The sequence below is a fragment of the Delphinus delphis genome, chromosome 7 (assembly GCF_949987515.2).
Source record: "Delphinus delphis chromosome 7, mDelDel1.2, whole genome shotgun sequence".
NCBI classification, from domain to species: domain Eukaryota; kingdom Metazoa; phylum Chordata; class Mammalia; order Artiodactyla; family Delphinidae; genus Delphinus; species Delphinus delphis.
The window spans coordinates 54,658,461-54,678,932 of record NC_082689.1 but is presented as its reverse complement, the minus strand read 5'-3'; the positions used below and the strand labels follow the sequence as shown (position 1 = coordinate 54,678,932).

Here is a 20,472-nt window from a genome sequence, read left to right as displayed (position 1 = left end):
AGTAGCACTTTAATGAAATGAACAGAACCCATTATAACAACAGCTCTTTATTACATGGATTCAAATACACAGCAGACCAATCACGTTCCCTGAAATTTAACAATCACATTCAATTAAAACCTGTTAGTGCGTTCCTCAACACTAATTCTAAGGGGCTTCCTTTGAAATCCCTTTACAAAGCCTTGCACAAAGAAGAGGTTAAGCACCAGTAGGAAAGACTGTTGCTAGCAGTTTTATTTTATCCTCCTCCTCCTCAACAACAACAATCATGCAGTTTTTTCCTTCTATGTACATGGCATTGTAAAATGGGTGCTACACTCTGCCTATGGTACAAAGTTTATAAATACAATATACCAATACAAAGTCGAAGCCATTAAAAACATCTTAATAACAACTACCAGGAGATAATTAAATCTGGAGTGTTCATGGAATCTATGAAGAGATTTAGAACCAACACACAAACTCAAACATTATAGTAAATGTCTTACTTGGGAAGGGGAGAAAGGGGACCTTCTTATGTGCTACTGAAGGGTTTTCTAAGTTGTTCCACGTTTACTTTCTTTCTGCTATTATCTTTAAATACTGCAGAGCATTGTGAGCTGCGTCACTCTGTGCACTGCCACAGGAGATCCCCGAGCCATGACAGACTGTGATGGGACTGGTGGACAATTCAGCGAGACATTGATACTGTCCATTGGCACTCAGTTCTTCTGCAATGACACATTCAAACGTGATGATTAATGCCACGTGCATAGAAAGCAGATCCTTTGTAAAAACAACACAATTGCTATTACCGTCTTTCTCCCTAAGCGTCCATGGTATACTACTCCACTTATCATCTTTGTCATTCTTGTACAAACTGCCCAGCTACAGCGGTTCTCAAACACAGCTGTGCTTCATAATCACCTGGGGGAACTTTAAAGAAATCCAGGTGCCTGGGCCTCACTCCAGCCTGCTCTATCAGAAACGCAGGGTTAGGGGTTGGAGTGGCCAGATTCCTGCATTTTCAAAGAGCTCCCAAGGCAATTTTAATGTGGTTAGTTTAACAGTGTTTGCAAATTACTGAACCACAGCAACTTTTTTAAAAGGGAAAAAAAAACATTTGCTAGAGGACTGGAGAGACTGTATTTTCCACTCTGAAGTCTACAGTTATTTTCAGTAGACACTGAACCAGGAAATACACGGTTCAGGGCAAAACCTCCCTTGTGATGTCATGTTCTTTGGTTATTAAGTCTGTGCAGAGAGTTTAATTCCACTTTGTATATTTGTTTAGGATGTTTTAAAACAACACTGAAGCCCTGAAAACAAACGGTCTTAACATCTGATGAATCACTCTTACTAAAGATGGTTTATTGAGACAGGGAAAGGAGTAGAAACAGGTGAGTTGTTTGAAATTGTCATGATTAAATGTTATTTCAGCTAGAATCAATATAGTATAAAATATCCAGATACAATGGGATTATTTAATGTGTGAAGAGGCTTTCTAGTTCTAGCATCTAGGTTCTTTTTTTTTGCGGTACGCGGGCCTCTCACTGTTGTGGCCTCTCCCGTTGCGGAGCACAGGCTCCGGACGCGCAGGCTCAGCGGCCATGGCTCACGGGCCCAGCTGCTCCGCGGCATGTGGGATCTTCCCGGAACAGGGCACGAACCCGCATCCCCTGCATCGGCAGGCGGACTCTCAACCACTGCGCCACCACGGAAGCCTTAGGTTCATTTTTAAATTGAGGTAAAAGTCACGTAACATAAAGTTAACCGTTTTAAAGTGAACTATTCAGTGGCATTTAGTACATTCACAATGTTGTGCAACCACCACCTCTATCCAGTTCCAGAACATTCTCACTGTTTCATCACCCCAAGGGAAAACACTATCCCCACCCGTACCGCCCAGCCCCTGGCAACTACCAATCTGTGGATTAACCTATTCTGGATAGTTCGTGGAAATGGACTCATGTGTGACTATTTTTGTCTGTCTTTCACTTAGTATAATTATTTTTGAGGTTTATCCATGTTGTAGCATATATCAGAACTTCATTCTTTTTTGTGGCTGAATCATATTTCATGGCATGTATATACCACAATTGGTTTATTCATTCATCTGTCAATGGACGTTGGGCTGTTTCTACCTCTTGGCTATTGTGAATAGTACTGCTATGAACATGTGTGTACAGGTATCTGTTGGAATACCAGCTTTCAATTCTTTTGGGTACATACTTAGCAGTAGAGTTACTAAGTCATACGGTAATTCATTTGAGGAGCAACAAAACTCCTCAGATTTTCCACAGCAGCTAAACTATTTTACGTGTTCACTATGTAACATATGAGGGCTACAATTTCTCTATATCTTTACCAGCATTGGTTATTTTCTATTTTATTCATCATAGCCATCTTACTGGGTGTGAATTGGTACCTCACTGTTGTTTTGATTGGCATGTCCCTGATGACTAATGATAGTGAGCACATTCTCACGTGCTTCTTGGCCATTTGTAGATCTTCTCTGGAGAACACTGAGGTTCTTTTGAAAGTAATTGCATAGAAGTTAGTCAAATTAACTGACTGTGGTTTTTAAACTGCTGTTCTATGTTTACAAGAACTATTTAGTTCTTAAAATTCCTAAGGAGCATTTCAAAGTCATCATTAATTTGTAATCTAAAAAAGCCATCTCAAGTTTCCTTCTATTCCCAGATTCAAAACCTTCCATAGTCATATTCATGACATGGCTTATTCATCTGTGTCTCAAACACCCAACAATGTGTAGATACTTAAGAAATATTTTTTGAATGAATGGTCTCTCAATCAGCTACGTTTTCTGATCATCTTTCTGCATTATTCCCCAGGTTCTGCATAATTCTCAGTATATTGAGGCACTGTACCTGACCCATCATTCAATCCCAAAGTAGTAGAGAAAATCAGAAGTTCTTTCAGTCCCTAAACACCCTACTTTCTCAGTGCTAGTAGTTCTGACAAGCTAGGTCCCCCCAGGTCACTAAGGCTAGAATAAGGGGTATCAAATTCTTCACATACTATACTGATGTTAAATCAAGACACCAAAAACACACAAGAACACACACATACAAACAAATTAGCCAGTTATAAACTGCATTAAAAGAAAATCCACACTGATTCCTTTCCAATCTGTCTGCATTTGTCTATCTGAGTGATTATGAGCTAGAAAAATTTAGCAGTTCATAGCTGAGATGAGATAAAACTATAAATTGTCCCCATTTATCTCCCAGAAGTGGTACACAGTGATAAAGTGGAGAGAAGACGTCTGGCCTGACCCCACAAACTTGGTACTTGTTCTAGAAATGTGGGTGCCTTTTTATTTGTCAAGCTGCCCATCAGGGCTGGTTTAATAGATATTGTATCAGCAGGGACTCTTCTAATCTGGCTCTACCGCTGACTAGCAGCTATGTTATCTCAGGCAAGTTTCTCAACCTTTCTTTGTCTTACTTTCCTCACATATATAAGAATAATAGAATCTACTTCACAGTTTGAGGATTCTGTGGGTTGAAATATGTTATGTCCTTAGAACAGTATCTGGCACATAGTAACTCTATAACTCTTAGCTATTATTGTTTTTATTATTATAACTGCATAGATGTTACCTCTATTTTTATTGTTTATAAGAATGGGACATACTAATGATATATGTTACTGTTCTAGTAATTATATATAGTCAGAATCCCCAATCAATGAAAAAAATTATAATAGAGGTTTTGTTCCTCAAACATTTAAAAAAATAAACAGGTTTTAGCATAAGCTAAAGAAAAAAATCATACCTATATCCAAATATGTTATATTAAAACCTTGTTCCTTTGCAATTTCACTAAGCAGCTGGATGTAATCTGTATTTGGAATACTGAGGAGGCTTCTTTTCAGTAAGTTGATCTTTTCACCAGGAGAATTCCTCAAGGAATGCCAAGTACAACCTAAAGAATGTCCTACCACATTTGTCTGAAAAACAGAGACGAAAGTTAAGACTCTTGGACTGGGTTCCAACGCTATTATAAGTATTAATTAAGCACTCACATTTAATACTTTATAAAGCATGTTTAAACTTCCCGATTTAAACTAGATAGCACTAACAAGCACACACATTTAACAAACACCACAATGTTAAAGAAAAAAGAATGTGCAATAATATACTGGAAGTATTTAAAAATACTTTTGTATAGTATAAAGGTCTCAGTCAAAATTTCTGATGGTCACGTTAAGATGTATAACATATTTAAGAGCACGATAAACAAATCTGCGATACAGCTGACCCTTGAACAACATGGGGGTTGAGGCAGCCGACACTCCTCACAGTCAAAAGTCCATGTATAACTTATAGTCGGCCCTCTGTATCCACAGTTCTGCATCCACAGAATCAACCAACCGTGGAGTGTAGTATTTACTATGGAAACAAATCTGCATATAAGTGGACCTGAGCAGTTAAAACCTGTGTTGTTCAAGGGTCAACTGTAATCGAGTCTGCCTAATGGAGCAATTTACAAATTAAAATATAAAGGAATTTTCATATCTTTATGGCTTCTTGTATTAAATACCAGTCTCTGTAACTGACAGCTGTAAAGCAGAAAACAAAGAAACTGTAGACAAGGTGAAATGTGCAAGTTTGAGAACAAGACGTTCAAATGAATGGCATGATGTCAAAAAATTCTTATCAGACTTATCCCAGAACCCAATTGAGTTTTTTTTTTCTGTTTTCTTTTCTCCTTTTCCTCTTTTCTTTATTTTCCCCTCTATCTTTACTTTTTCACTTCTGTTCTTAGAATACTTTGCAGTTCCATGTTAGTTTACGGTTTTTAAATTGCTTTCATATAATATGCCATTAGAAAAACCACAAAAAACTACCCTCTGAAGTAAGTAGGGCAACCTGTCCTTTGGTCTTATTTATCAATGAGCTTGACAGAGGTTAAGGGATTTTCAAAAGATCATAGGGATGGCCATGATAAAGAATTGGGTAATTTTTGCATAATTTGCAAAATGTACTAAGTAGAATTTTACATTCCTTGACTGGAACTTTAAAAAATGCTGTTTTTAAAAAAATCATAGGTCATCCATATAGTAAAAGGATACCTGTAACAAGAACAAATACATACGAAGAACAGTCTCTTTTCCTTGCTGCCCCTTCCCCAGACTTCTATTCCACTCCCCAGAGATACTTGCTATATTAAACACCTCTTCAGTATACTTCCGTACGCATTCTATGCACGTTTAAGCAGACACACGTATAATCTTTTTAAACAAAAATGATAGCTTACTCTTCTACACCTGATACTGTTAAGTTTTCTCATCTGTTAACTTTTCTCATATCACTGCACTGCACATACATGCACTACAGTTACCTTACCAGTCTCCAACTGTAGGTTTTAGGTTGTTTCTGGTTTCTTTCACTAACAGTGTTACAATGAAACTCTTTTGCACTTGGATGACTTTCTCGACAGAATAACTTCTAGAAGTAGAACTGCTGAGTCAAAGAACATGTATGCTTTTAATTTTGATAAATATTAATACTTCCAAACTGATTAATGAGCCAATGTATACTTCCATCAAGTGTCTTGGAGGGTGTTTGTTTTCGCACACCCTAGCCAATACCAGGTATTGTCAAACTTTGTAGGTTTTGTCAAACTAAAGGTGAAAATAGTATCTTGTTTAACATGCATGAATAAAGTTGAACATTTTTTTCCCCACCATTTGTATTTCTTCTACTGGGTTGCCTTTTTTATTGATGTGTAAGCTTTATGTTTGGTATTGAAAACAGTCCCTTCCTACTCATGTGTTCAAAACAGTTTCTTCTTACTTTGTTTTTATTAGTTTTATTTACAGACATTTTGCTGTGCAGTGTAGGTTTATGTAGTTAAATTTGTGAATCTTACTTTACAGCTTCTATGTTTTAAGTTATGCTTAAAAAGGCTTTTCCATGCTAAGAATTTTAAAAGGAAAGCTCTTCCATGTTTTCTCATACAGTTCCAATTCTTACGTTTAAATCTTTGATCCATTTGAAATTTATTTTAATGTAAGGAATAAGGTAGCAACCTAAATATATCATACACCTGTGTGCATGTGTATTCCGCCACCCCTCACCTCCCCCCACAATGTGGCTGTAAGTTATTTCTATACCATTCATCCTCTCACCCACTGATGTGAAATCTCACTGTTGTCATACACTATCTTCCTATATGGATTGGCATCTATACCTATCCTCTGTCTATTGCGATACAGAAGCTGTTTTAACTACTATAGTTTTATAGTATGTTTTATTTTCTGGTAGGGTATAACCCCACCTCCCGTACTCTTCCTTTTCAGTTTTCTTGGCTATTCTTGAGTTTATTTTTCCAGATAAACTCAGTAAAGTTGTATCAAGATGCAAAATGAATTCTGGTAGATTTTGACTAAGACTGTATTACATTTTCATATATTTACAGTATTGAGTCTTTCTATCAAAAATAGATAGCTTTACATTCATTCAATTTCTGTTAAATCCCTCACTAGAGTTTTAAAGTTTTTCTCATATGAGTCCTGCACATTTCTTTCTAAGTTTATTCCCTGTCATATTATCCTCTTTTCTACTATTGAGAATAGGATCTTCTATATTCCATTTTGTAATATTGATAAATAGGGAAGCTATTAATTTTTTCTAGTATGCTTTTTCAGGACAGAGTTTCTATTTTGCTATAAAATGATCAATGTTGTCAAGCTTCATACATTTTATTATTAAAAGTAATACACACATACAACAAAAAAATTAAATAGTACAGAATTATAAAAGCAACAATCCTGCTCCCTACCTTCAAGTCCTCTTTCCAGAAGCAATAATTTTCACCTTTCTATTTTTAATTATTCTAGTGGTTACCTTTGTAACAGAAATAATATGAGAAAGCTATTGATTCTGTATATTAATTTTATGATCAGTTACCTTGATGAATTCTCTTATTATATCTGGTAGTTTTTCTCTAGGGCTTTATAGGGATACAATTATATTATTTATAGTTAATGATCGTTTCTATCTCCTCTTATTTCCAACCTCTTGTTTTCTGATTATGCTGGTTGATACTTCTAGAACAATGTTTAAAAAAAAGGGTATCAGGAATTCCCAGGCAGTCCTGGGAAGTCGTGAGGACTCAGCACTTTCACTGCTGAGGGCCTGGGTTCAAACCCTGGTTGGGGAACTAAGATCCCAAGAGCTGCATGGTGTGACCCAAAGGAAAAAAAAAAGGTATCTGTGGGCATCCTTGCCTTATTTCTGAAATTAATGGGAATGGATAAGCTATGTAAACATGTACCCATGATTTTGATTTTTTTCCTGAGGTATATATTTTATTTTATTTATTTATTTTTAACATCTTTATTGGAGTATAATTGCTTTACAGTGTTGTGTTAGTTTCTGCTGTATAACAAAGTGAAGCAGCTATATGTATACATATATCCCCATATCCCCTCCCTCTTGCATCTCCCTCCCACCCTCCCTATCCTGCCCCTCTAGGTGGTCACAAAGCACCGAGCTGATCTCACCGTGCTATGCAGCTGCTTCCCACTAGCTATTTTACATTTGGTAGTGTATATATGTCAGTGCTACTCTTTCACTTTGTCCCAGCTTACCCTTCCCCCTCCCTGTGTACTCAAGTCCATTCTCTATGTCTGCGTCTTTATTCCTGTCCTGCCCTGAGGTTCATCAGAAACATTTAGTTTTATTAAGATTCCACATATATGTGTTAGCATATGGTATTTGTTTTTCTCTTTCTGACTTACTTCACTCTGTATGACAGTCTCTAGGTCCGTCCACCTCACTACAAATAACTCAATTTCATTTCTTTTTATGGCTGAGTAATATTCCATTGTATATATGTGCCACGTCTTCTTTATCCATTCATCTGTCAATGGACACTTAGGTTGCTTCCACGTCCTGGCTATAAAAATATGGGACGATTCATGAATTTGCATGTCATTCTTGCACAGGGGCCATGCTAATCTTCTCTTTATCGTTCCAATTTTAGTTTCTGTGCTGCCGAAGCGAGCACTGAGGTATATATTTTAAATCACAATAGGGATATTTTACAAGAGTTTATCAGTAATGACTGTCAAAATTTTTTGGCATCTATTGAGAGGATAATGTTTTTCTCCTTTAACCCATTAATGTGATTAGTTATAGTAATAGATTTACCAACACTGAAACACTCTTACAGTCCTAAAATAAACCCTACTTGTCTATGGTATATTATTCTTTTAATGTTCTACTGAATATTAAGGTGTTTCACCATAAGGGAGATTAATCCATAATTTTTGCCATTGGGATTTGCTATTGTCAGATATTAGTGTTATGTTAGTTTTGGAAAATAAATTTAGAAGCTTCCCCTTTGTTATATATATTAACTGGAAGAGTTTAAATAGCATGGAAGATTATCTCTTCCTTGATGATTTAACAGAATTCACCTACAAACCTGTGTTTTGTGATTATGGTTTCATCTCTCATCCAGTTTTAAAAGAAGTGAATGCAGTGTTTCATATTTTTCTATTAAAAAAGCAAAACCAAAACTATATTACTTATTCAGATATAGTCTTTTTTCCCTACAGAATGAGCCATTTTTTTTTTATCAGATGCTTAGGACACTCCTATAGTCTTCACTTTTCATTTCCTACCTAACATCCTACTCTCAGATAATGGACCACCATACATACCTATATACAAATATCAGAATCTCAATTAATATATTATGTGTAGCCCGATCTCTTAAGTTCTCTATCTGAATACCAGCTCCCTACTCAACATTTTCACTTAGCTACTCCACAAACATTTCAAATTCAATATATCCTACGTTTAGCTCACTATCTGCTCCCCCTCAAATCCTACTCATCTTTTGTGTTCCCCATATTATTGAATGGTACCACCATCTACTCTGTTGCCAAGCTAAAAATGTTTATTTCTTTCTTTTTCCTTACTCCCTACATGTAATCAGTTACCATGCCCCATTCACTTCAGTTTTCTAAATAATTTTTAAATCGATCATTTCAACTGCCACTACCTTAGTCTAGGCCACCATCATTTCTCATCTGCTTTTCTAAAACGGCATTGTAGCAGGTCTCTTTGACTCTAATATTCATTCACTCACCATAATGCTGCCAGTGATTTCCCTTCTAATGTATAAATTAGATCTTGTCCTTTACATATTAAATTTATTTAATGACTTTGCACTACCCTCAGGATAAAGTTCAATCTCCTTAACATAGTAGTTCCTGCAAGATTCAATCCCTCTTTTCCTTTCCGGCCTCATTGTTTGAGACTCCCTCCCTCCAAATCTATGAATATGCTCCAGCCATCCCAAATTACTCTGCGGTCCTAGATCACATAAAGTGTTTCACTCCTGGGTCTTTGTACATGGTCTTTCTTCTCTCTGGAATTCTTTTCTCCTGTTGTCATCCTATAGGTCTCAGCTCAGCTATTACTTCCTCCAAGAAGTCTTCCTAAAACCCCGTCTTAGTTGGATCCTTCTCCTACGTTCCCAAGACGCCTCTGGAAGGACCAGTCTGTAGGGTTCTTTTCTCTTTCAGTAGGCTGGCTACAAACTCCTTAGGGCCAGAGACTATCTCGTTCACCAAATGCCAGTACCTGGCATCAAGCTTGGCAAATAATGAGTTCCCTAAATGTTTGCTGAGTGGATAAATGAATGGATGAACCAAGAGATGGGAGTGAATTGTCAATCTGAAGGCAAAAGTGGCACTAGTGACTTACCATCTTTAGATACCATCATATTATTCTGAATTTGACTGTGCCTCCCAAACTCTCTTACCTGGCTACGCCTGTGATCCTGGCTCACATACTGCAAGCAGCTAAAATTGGGGTAGTGTATTACTCAACAGTTAAGGGATTTGTTTAAAACTGCAACTCTGAAGTATCTATACAAAAAGAAATCTAGAGAAGTTTCCTACAGCAACAGATGTTTAATCACATTAACATTGTAGACCTCCGATCATTACTCACCAAAGAAATGTGGTTCTCTGGAGAGATATTACTGAATTTGGCAAGAAATTTCTCAGCAGCATTTCTCTTGGCTTGTTTCTTTGATGCCCCCTTTCCTAAATAAAGAAAAAGAAATAGTAGGTTTAGAAAATAAGCTAGTGTCCATAGAGAATGACCAAATGTTTAATGTACTGTGTTTGGTCAGAGAACAATCTCATGGTTTTTGTATACTATTCTTTTTTTTTTTTTTTTTTTTCCGGTACGCGGGCCTCTCACTGTTGTGGCCTCTCCCGTTGCGGAGCACAGGCTCCAGACGCGCAGGCCCAGCGGCCCAGCCGCTCCGCAGCACGCGGGATCCTCCTGGACCGGGGCAGGAACCCGCGCCCCCCTGCGTCGGCAGGCGGACTCCCAACCACTGCGCCACCAGGGAAGCCCGTATACTATTCTTTTACAGACGTGACATCTTTACTTGTTGTGCTTCATACAACTGTTAATGGTTACATTTTTGAAGACGTTTCTTTAACAGTTTATCTTTAATAGTTACACTTTGTTTTTCTTTAACAGATGTATCTCCCTATGTCTAGCTTTAATGAACCATATTTGGTTTAATTCTGACTAAATATTCAAATTTACCAAGGTACATTTGAATTACAACTGCTATCTTTCAATGTCTATTTCTTGCTTATAATCTCCTATACACTGATAACTATGTGGAATTTCTTTCTTTAACATGAATAAGAAGGGCATAGGAGAGGCTAGAGTTGAAAGACACTATCAATATCATCTATTTCCATGTTTACAGATTTAAAAACTGAGATCCAGGCAGGGAGATTAAGCAATTTACCTAAACTTGCAAATCAAGGACTGCATCAAGAACAGGAAGCTGAGGTTCCTGCTTCTGGCCTAGGGCTTTCTGCACTGGCCCACACTACCTCTCAAGGGCAAACAGCTGCTTATTACTTAAGACTAATATCTAACCAAGGTAAAATTCCATTTCAAGCCACTTAACAAAAACATGCTAGAGAAGTTAAAATAGGAATCCTCAGGAGTACTTTATTAAGTGACTTTTTTCTCATAGTCTGTGGCCTTTATAACGTAAAGTTGTTGTAATTTAAAAGGTTAATTTCTACTTTATTTTTATCCCACTGCAATTTTTTGCCATCAGCCTCTTAATAATCATCTTGTTTTCAAATGTAATCTTCTTGTCCTCCTATCTTCTAGAATAGCTATTGAAACTCCAAGAGATTTACTACTGCTTTTTTCTCCAAAATGATTTTTAAGTCCCTATTATATCAATGAAGACTGTTTAAAGAGTCAATTATTTATTTGTTTCTCCATTACCAACTCATAATTTTAAAAAATATCAAATTAAGAAGTAAAGTATTCTTAAGCCAAACATTTATACTTAAATTCAACTGCAGAAGACTTCCCTGGTGGTGCAGTGGTTAAGAATCTGCCTGCCAATGCAGGGGACATGGGTTTGATCCCTGGTCCAGGAAAATCCCACATGCCGTGGAGCAACTAAGCCTGTGCGCCACAACTACTGAGCCTGTGCTCTAGAGCCTGCAAGCCACAACTACTGAGCCCACGTGCCACAACTACTGAAGCCCAAGCGCCTAGAGCCCGTGCTCTGCAACAAGAAGCCACCACAATGAGAAGCCTGCGCACCGCAATAAAGAGTAACCCCGCTCGCCGCAACTAGAGAAAGCCCGCGCGCAACAACGAAAACCCAACGCAACCAAAAATAAATAATAAATTTAAAAAATTAAAAAAAAAAATTCAACTGCAGAAAGTTACAAACAGTAGACCAGGAGTGTCAGTTTTTTTCCCCATAGAAATATTTGAAAAGAAATCGCAACAGAAATTTCTATGGTCATTCATCTTCTCAAAATATTTCAAATGTCTTCAACTGTATGAGGGTAAAAAGGAATAAGTACCAGTTTCCATGAATGACTCTAGCCTGCAAATTGTGGTATATTCTCTCTTATGAGCAGGTCCTCCCTCCTGGGAAAGGGTATATTCAGGAAGTCTCCAGCCATGATGAATAGCCAATTCCTAGAAAATCGAGATGAGGATTTATTAGTAATTTTTACTATGCAGTGGCTCAATCACACAAATGATATTCTCTCATGATTTTGATCCCATATCTATTTATATGTTTGCAAAGAATAATGATATTCTGCAATGAAAAAAATGAGAGAAGACCCTCTATTTCCCAGAGATATTCCTGCATTTTATATCTTATAGGCCCACAATACCAAAACGGAAGCAGTTTTCCTGTGGTGAAGCAGTGAATGGTGCTCTTCCATTAAGCTGTAGTGAGTTGATATCAAAGAGTTCAAACAGAAAGACAAGCTACGTTCAGCCTCTGGGAACATCAGAGAGGACAGCTACAGGTCTCACAGCCATCAGTTCCTAAAGCCTCTCCCCTCCTAACTATAACCTTCCATACCCATGGCTGCCTAACTAACTACATTCGATCGAGAGCAGATGAGAAGCAGACAGCAAACAAACACACTTGGATGAGGCTGAGGAAAGAAGGGGAAGAAAACTACAGAAAAACTCACAGAGGAGGAAAGAGACCAAAGGACTGGTTGGATAATAGGGAGGGGAGTTGTCCAACAGAGCACATGGATAGTCTGCAAGGAGGATATTCTGCACACAGAAATTCAAAGCTGAATATATTTTTTTGGTAGAATAAGCAAATAAGCAAACGACTTCCCTTTTCTTGAGTTAGGTAACTCAGTTTGGGTTCTTATAAAGTCTTCTGTCTCAACAGAAGTAGAGATTTGTCACAAGAGTGGCAAGAAATATTCTTAAAATATAAAACACTCCACCCATGTGCACTGAGGTCCTGCTGATCTCAAATGAGAATTCCACAAACCAAAGGCAGATACTGTATATGGAAGAAAATCCAAAACATAAATAAATAGGAAAATAATTTCAAGTTAGCACTTTAACATCTAATGATCATAACCTGGAACACAAAATGTTATACCATCTTTAAAATATTAATTCCTTCTCTCAGCCCTTATGATATTATCAAAATTTATGGCATTTTTTTCAGTAGACAAAAAGTTAAGTATGGAAAAACTGTGCCACTTACCTGTAATGAACCAATAGGATTAAGCTGGTTCTTTGGTTGCTTGGAAGGGTCAGGCATTAAGGGATCCGGAACTGCAAAGCTAAACATTTTTATAAAGTGTTATAAAACAAAATAATCTCCCCCAAATTATTAAGTAAAGGACAAGCATTTTCAATTTAGCTTTCCATGCCTTTGCTGTTGCCTTTCCTTCTACATGGAATACCCTTCTCGCCCACCTCTTCTGTAAGAATCTGATCTATCCATCATCCAAGGTATACCTCAATTGCCACTTCCTCTCAGAAGCCTATTCTTTTACCCCAGTGGAACATAACTTCTCCCTTCTTTGAACCACTGTAGCATTTGGTTTGACACTTTCTTAAACAAATTATTTTACCATAAGTTGTACACTCTTACAAATACATGTGATTTGTCTATCCCTCACCACACCTCTCCCCTGTTCAGACTATAAAATCCTTAATGGTAGGGCCTATGTATTACTTGCCCTCATAAGTCTTGCAGTGCTTTATATATAATAGATGCTCAATAAAAATGTATTTAAATAAAGCACACTATTGTTACAACTACAAAAAAAGGGAAGACTAACAGGAAGTTTAGCCTGGCAATGTAAACCATACAGATCATAAATGTAGCTTTTTCATCCAGATAATTATGGAAGAAAGACCTGGTTTGATCTATTATCTGCTCTATGCTAGGATAATCTTCCTAAGATTTATATTTATCCTGTATAAAGTTGATGGCCAGCATAAATCTGATTTGAGCATGTGGGGACTGTGATTAGAGAAAAAGAGAACAACCTCTTCTAAGTAGTGTGAACTTAGTAGTTACTTGGGTGATGGATGCCTAACGTGGAACAAGCTGCATTTCAAGGTTACTGCCACCTAAGCAGCTAGAGGCATTTCTTCCATGACCAGTGAGGTTGTTATTGCCATTTCCTCAATTTCCTCACGTTTCTTTTCTTTTTTTTGCGGTACACGGGCCTCTCACTGTTGTGGCCTCTCCCGTTGCGGAGCACGGGCTCCAGACGCACAGGCTCAGCGGCCATGGCTCACGGGCCCAGCCGCTCCACGGCATGCAGGATCCTCCCGGACCGGGGCACGAACCCGTGTCCCCTGCATCGGCAGGCAGACTCTCAACCACTGTGCCACCAGGGAAGCCCTCAAGTTTCTTTTCTACCTGCCAGAATTTCAAGCTTTACATAAGCTGATGAGATACAAATATTCACTTGCAATGCTGTACACTGAAGCTACCCAAGTAATTGTGATGGAGAAGTGAGAAAGTCTCTATCATGTTAGGCCACTTTCAGCCTGATTTACAGCTTAGCAATTCCCATCTTATCTGTCAAGAAGCACAAATACATAGTAAGGTTTGTTTGCCTTTTTTGCTGACAAAGTGAAGTGCCCATGTGCAGAAAGGACACTCTGTATACTAATTTCTATGAATATATGCAACACTTTGGGTTGACCTTTGGATTGCACAGAAATGGCATGGCCGTCACCAGCAAGGGGAAAATCCAAAACCCGCCATGCCATTTGGCATGTCCAGAAGGCTAGCATAAATCATTTATAATGTATGACCCTAGTCATTTTGTGAGATCCAAGGCTTTTGCTGGTTGGTTCTAAACTACCTAAAAGGTTTAGAATTACTAAGTAAATGGGAGGAACACTGCATGAGAACCTAAATATCAATATATCCCTAAGCCAGAAGTTCTTCTATGACTAGGAAACAAAAAACCCATCCTAAATTCCCATGGGCCTCTGCTCTCAGCTATGAGCAGATATACCAGATTGTACTCCAAATATACTTGAGTGCACGTAAAGGGAAGAATTTACAGGCAAAATGTGCTCCTGGATGTGCCCATTAGAAATCAAAGGACACCAATTTACAATACATGAGATGCTCCAGGACCAGTGCTCCTTCCAAAAGCACCTAAGGTGATAACAAATTTATTTTGGAAATATTTGTCAAGAATTAACATCCCAGGGGCTTCCCTGGTGGCACAGTGTTTAAGATTCCGCCTGCCAATGCAGGGGACACAGGTTCGAGCCCTGGTCCAGGAAGATCCCACATGCCGTGGAGCAGCTAAGCTTGTGCGCCACAACTACTGAGCCTGCGCGCTACAACCCGCGAGCCACAACTACTGAAGCCTGTGCGCCTGCAGCCTGTACTCCGCAACAAGGGAAGCCACTGCAATGAGAAGCCCTCGGCAGCTAGAGAAAGCCCATGCACAGACACAGAAGACCCAATGCAGCCAAAAATAAATAAATCAATCAAATAAATGTATTAAAAAAAAAGAATTAACATCACATTTAGAAGGAAATCCCTTTGTCTCCTTTCAAATTCGAATTTCTAAAAGAATACTTTTAGCTGATCTTTTTCTATCTCACACCTTGTTTTCTTCATTGTAGAAACAAACTCTTAATCCAGTAAGATGTTTGCCAGAAACACTCTGGTTTTCTAGTGTTGCACCTCATCTACTAATTAATAGAGCCTTCATCTACTAATTAATAGCTGGATTTAATTTCTTACGGATAAAGTTGTCTTTAGTGGATGACAGGTCTTCACAAGGAAATAGAATTTTAGAGCTAGATATTAACAACTGTTTACTTTGTTGCTTTTGTGAGCATGTTCAAACTTTTAACCTTGCCTCAGCCATGATATTTTTGAGCTGCAGAATACAAAGAAATTTAGCTCACCAAATACTTGCATTGGCTTTCAAAATGTTTATGGCAGCCTCTGCAGCTCTATGTTTCGCCAGCTTCTTACTTGTACCTTCACCTGAATTAAGGTTAAAAAAAAAACTCTTTACATCCTGTGAAAATGTGAGGCTTACATAGATGTTTGCATAATACAAAACAAAGCCACTACACATTTTATATATATACACACTAGGTAATAAAAACATACACTTGCATACAGTTATACACTGAAATAAAATACCATATGAAGTTAATACATTAAAAAATCTCTGTGATTTAAAAAATTGTATGTATTTTTGTATACCTGTATAAAAATCGTTATACAGGTATACATTATACATGCTTATTACATAAAGTAATAAAGTAGACTATGTCATACCTTCTGAAGAAATGCAACTTATTCCATTATTCTTAGAAAGGAAATTCTTCTATAGCAACAAGTTTCCTTTAAAGGAGCCACTTACAGCAACACCGTTTGTCAGCAAAATGTGCACCCTTTCACTGTAACAACCCCTCCTATACTGAATTAAACCCCTCTGCTTGGCTAAGCAGTCATGACTACCTGTTGGATACAGTGGGGGAAGGTTTGTATAGGGAAGAAGTTGAGAGATTACCCTAAGCGTCTTCCATATAATCTGTATCCCTTACATGGGTAGCTAAGGGGGCAGAAGAGACTAGGCCTGACTAATCACTGAGACTGATGCCTAATTTTAGTAAGCAACCACACAAGTAAATTGTAAATTCAGTCTTTTTCCTTCTGACTTCAAACTAGGTGTTGAGACCCTTTCCAAAGTGGTATCAGAATGCTGATGTCCATTCCTCCTGTGTGGAGGAAAGAAAAGGAACATGGAACAAATTTCAAGCATGGCTCTCAAGTGTTGGAGACCACATAAACCACACTTATTTACCCACTAACATAGGTATTAAGGATATACCCTTGACCAATGTGGGAGTTAGGGGCACCGACCCTCTGCGCTGTTGAAAATCTACCCATAATTTATAGTCAGCCCTCTGTATCTTTAGTTCCTCCATTTCTAGCTTCCTCGGTAACTACGGAATCAACCAACCATGGATTGTATGGTACTGTAGTATTTACTACTGAAAAAGATTCTCGTATGAGTGGACTGCGTAATTCAAAACCGTGTTGTTCAAGGGTCAACCGTAGTAGAGAGCTAAGCAGGGTCCCTGCCCTTAAAGAGTATACAGCCTAATGTGTGAGATTCTGTCTATAAAAAGACATCTGGGGGCTTCCCTGGTGACGCAGTGGTTGAGAGTCCGCCTGCCAATGCAGGGGACACGGGTTCGTGCCCTGGTCCGGGAAGATCCCACATGCCGCGGAGCGGCTGGGCCCGTGAGCCATGGCCGCTGAGCCTGCGCGTCCGGAGCCTGTGCTCCGCAGCGGGAGAGGCCACAACAGTGAGAGGCTCGCGTACCAAAAGAAAAAAAAAAGACGTCTGAAATGTGGAGTATCACAGCAGGCCTAAGTGCAGGTTGTAGGGTAGCCTACAAAAGGGATAGCTCCCCTACTCTTGGTAAGGATTCAGAAAGGTTTCATGAAGGAGGAGATAACTAAACAAGGACCTGAAAGATCAGTAAAAGTTAGTGAGGTGAGGAGAGCTGGAGGATTAGGAAGAGCACTGTAGGTGGAGAAAGTACTTGCAGAGCCTCAGAGGTAACACACAGCATGGTGTTCTCAGGCCCCAAGTTGTAGGGGACAGTAAGAGCTTGAGGAAAGGAACTTTGAGGCAAAAGGCGAGAGAGCTGAAGGGTAGGAGAGGTCAAAGAATGGTCTCCTAAATTTGTGCTTATCAAACTTTAGGAATTGCCTGGGAATTTGGTTAGAATGCATACTAACAGTAGGTGTTGGATGGGGCCTGATACTCTGCACTTCTTTGAAGTGCCCAGGTGATAGCAATGCTGCTGTCGACCACATTTTGAGAAGTAAGGTTGTCAATGATGTTAAGAAATTTATATTCATCCAGAGGGTGATGGGAAAACCACTGAATGGATTTTAAAAAGAGGAAGTACATGCACAGATTTGAATGCCAGAAAAAACACTCTGGTTTTTGTGTGGAAAATGGACACCACAAGATAGAAGCTAAAAGAGCAGCTATGAGGCTGCAACTATAATCCATGTGGCGCGGATGGTAGCAACAGAAAGATGAGAGAAGCAGACAGATTCAAGAGATATTTAGGAAGTAGGATTTGGGGGCAGACTGGACAATAGGCAGAGGGAGAAGAAGGTGAAACCCAAATTTCTACTGTAAGCAGACGGGTGACGGTGGTGCCTTTACTGAGCTGGAGAATGCAGGGGAAATGGATTTGAGAGAGAAGATGGATTCAATTTGGGACAGTGAGAGACTGAGGTGTCTTTGGGTCATCCAAGCAATAATGCCTAGCAAGCACAGGCAGATACACTGTTCTGTAACTGCACCTGGGCTGAAGACAGAGGTTTCAGAATTATCAGCCTTTAGATAGTATTTGAAGCCACGGAGGTAGATAAGCTTGCACAGGAAGACAGGACAGTGTGAGAAGAGTAGGGGGACTAAGCAGTTGCCACAGGTTGTTAATCTTTGATCTAAAACACACTGAAGGGAAAAAGGCTACTTTTGAGTTTTCACTGAATGTTTTAAAATAGACCAGCTAAAGCAGTAGTGCAAATGTTGATTCCATGGTTCATATGAGGAACCTTCTAGCTACAATCTAGCTACAATCCACCTGCCCCACATAGACAAAAAAGCTTCAAAATTTTCTTAAAGTGGCTTCAATGAAAATAGCGGAATCCAGATTTTCAGGGACACAAACAAATGATGCCTTCAGATTACCAGATGGTGGAACTTCAGCCTTCTTGCTGAATTTTTTTCTTGGCATTCTTCCAAATTAAATTTAGTATTCAATATTTTTTGTGTTTGCCATTAAATAGATACATAAGGAATAAAATGTCTACATTTACAAATGGGCTACTTCAGTTATCATTTGCTCAAGTTCAATGACCATAATAAGGTGAATCTTAATTTTGAAACTTCATTGCTGTGTGACCTTGGGCATGTTTCTTATAATCTCTCTGGACCTATTTCCTCATGTATAAAAAAGGTGATAACATCTTATTAAAATACTGTACAGTGCCAGGAACTAGAAGCTGCTATGCAATATAGTGTAGTTGAGCTTTCCGCCTTCTTCATTTTGCTTGGATACAGAACTGAGTGTGGTACAATGGGCCCAAACTGCCAAATGAGTCCATACATAGAGGGGAGCAGCTCAGAAAATTCTGGGGTCATGCCTCCTGGCATCTGCTATAACCTATGAAATTTGACAGCACCTACTGATTCATCTATGGCTGCTCCAAGAGCCTTTCCTGCTTCTCCCTAATTCTTGGAAGATCCCTAGGAGGATCCTAGGGTATGTTTCTGAGCTTCTCTTGGTATCTGGGGAACAGAAAATTAGGGAGAGGATCAGGAAGTTGGAAAGTCCCAATGACCTGAGAAAGGTATCAGTTTTAAGAGCCTGCTCCTCACCGTTGTCTCTGGTAAAAAGGGTACTTTTCCGAACTAAGAAGCAATACCAAGTCTGACCCGCCAACCCACATGGTTATCGGGGTTCGTTGTGCATACAGACCTGTGCAGGTTATGTCACCAACGGTTACTCTGAAGGTGAAAGTGGGCACGTGTATTTGCACATCGGATCTTTCACATTCATAAACTGGGATGTTCTTGGTCTTCATGCCGTATTCATGTAATACCTGAATTGGTGTTTTCCCTGGCTTAGCTGTGATCATCTTCCCCAAACTGCAAAAACCAGAAAAAGCTGTGCTTTGCATGTCAAAGCGGGGAGGGAAGCAGAAGCAAATAAAGACTAGTTTTAACAGCCACCAACGGTGACGCCGGAGGCACCGAAGCTCCCCGTCGGCCAGGGCTAGAGCTGGCGAGGCGCGACAGTCTCCCGGCCCCGCTGCGGCGGGCGGCGGGCAGGGTGAGGGAGGTCTTTAGGGAGACAACTTGAATGCGGGTAGGAGGGATTCGCGGGGGAATCGGGAGGTACGCTCGGGTGCTGCAACCTCCCGGGACCAAGGCTATAAACCCCTTTCCCAGGCGGCGGCCGTGAACCACCTCCGGCCACCCCGAGCCTCCCGAGGCCGCAGGAGGGGCGGGGCCGGGCCGTAGACCCCGGCCCGCTCGCCGCCGAGAGGGCGGGGCCGAGCGCCCGCCAGCAGCCGCGAGGACGCGAGCGCCAGGAAGGGGCTTTACCCAGAATGCCGCTGGACAGCCGGCTCCCCCGCCCCCTCCTCTATTGCCCACCACTCCCGGCCCTGCCCCGCTCGGTCCCGACCGCCCGGGCGCTGACCTGAAGGTCCCGCTGTCCTCGCGCTCCAGCGGCGGAGCCGCGGCGCGATGCCTGCTCTGAGACATGGCCAGAAGGGACGGCTTTGCGGCGGGAGGAAGAAGAGCAGTGTGGAGCGACGTCTTCGCTCCGCGGGTCGGTCGGTCCCCGAGAGGAGCGAGCTAGAGCCGACGCCGCCACCTCCTCCCCTCCTCCGACTCCCCTTCTCCTCCCCGCTTGCGTCCCTCCAGGGGATGGGCGGGGGGCGGAGGCGGAGCTTCTGTGCGGTAGCGCCGGTCCCGGCTGCCGGTCACGCCTCCTGCTGTCCCGGCTCGGGTAGAGCTCCTCGGCGGCCCCGCCCCCTCGCAGCCCCGGCCCGTGCGCCACCTTCGGCC

At 40.2% G+C, this 20,472-nt stretch overlaps 1 protein-coding gene and 1 non-coding gene across 2 annotated transcripts; both read right to left on the bottom strand.

The window, feature by feature from the left end:
* Positions 1-20,327, bottom strand: PRKRA (protein activator of interferon induced protein kinase EIF2AK2). The gene is made up of 8 exons (XM_060015634.1): positions 20,102-20,327; positions 19,376-19,545; positions 15,758-15,839; positions 13,065-13,143; positions 11,896-12,013; positions 9,980-10,074; positions 3,780-3,954; positions 1-710 (listed from the first exon to the last, which is right to left on the bottom strand). Exons 1-8 carry the CDS (start codon positions 20,164-20,166, stop codon positions 553-555), a joined length of 942 nt encoding a protein of 313 aa, XP_059871617.1. The 5' UTR covers positions 20,167-20,327; the 3' UTR covers positions 1-552.
* LOC132428838 (U6 spliceosomal RNA) lies at positions 7,915-8,021 on the bottom strand. Its single transcript, XR_009520229.1, has one exon. It is a non-coding gene; the product is annotated as a U6 spliceosomal RNA (small nuclear RNA).
* Positions 20,328-20,472: the final 145 nt, after the last annotated feature.

What these genes read in the sequence shown, in the direction of transcription:
- PRKRA (XM_060015634.1), bottom strand. Translation starts at nt 20,166, where the DNA reads ATGTCTCAGAGCAGGCATCGCGCCGCGGCTCCGCCGCTGGAGCGCGAG. An exon ending in ATCCTATTGGTTCATTACAG is followed by an intron (nt 12,014 to 13,064) that starts GTAAGTGGCACA and finishes TCGATTTTCTAG; the next exon opens with GAATTGGCTATTCATCATGG. An exon ending in AGAGTCATTCATGGAAACTG is followed by an intron (nt 10,075 to 11,895) that starts GTACTTATTCCT and finishes TTCTTTATTTAG; the next exon opens with GAAAGGGGGCATCAAAGAAA.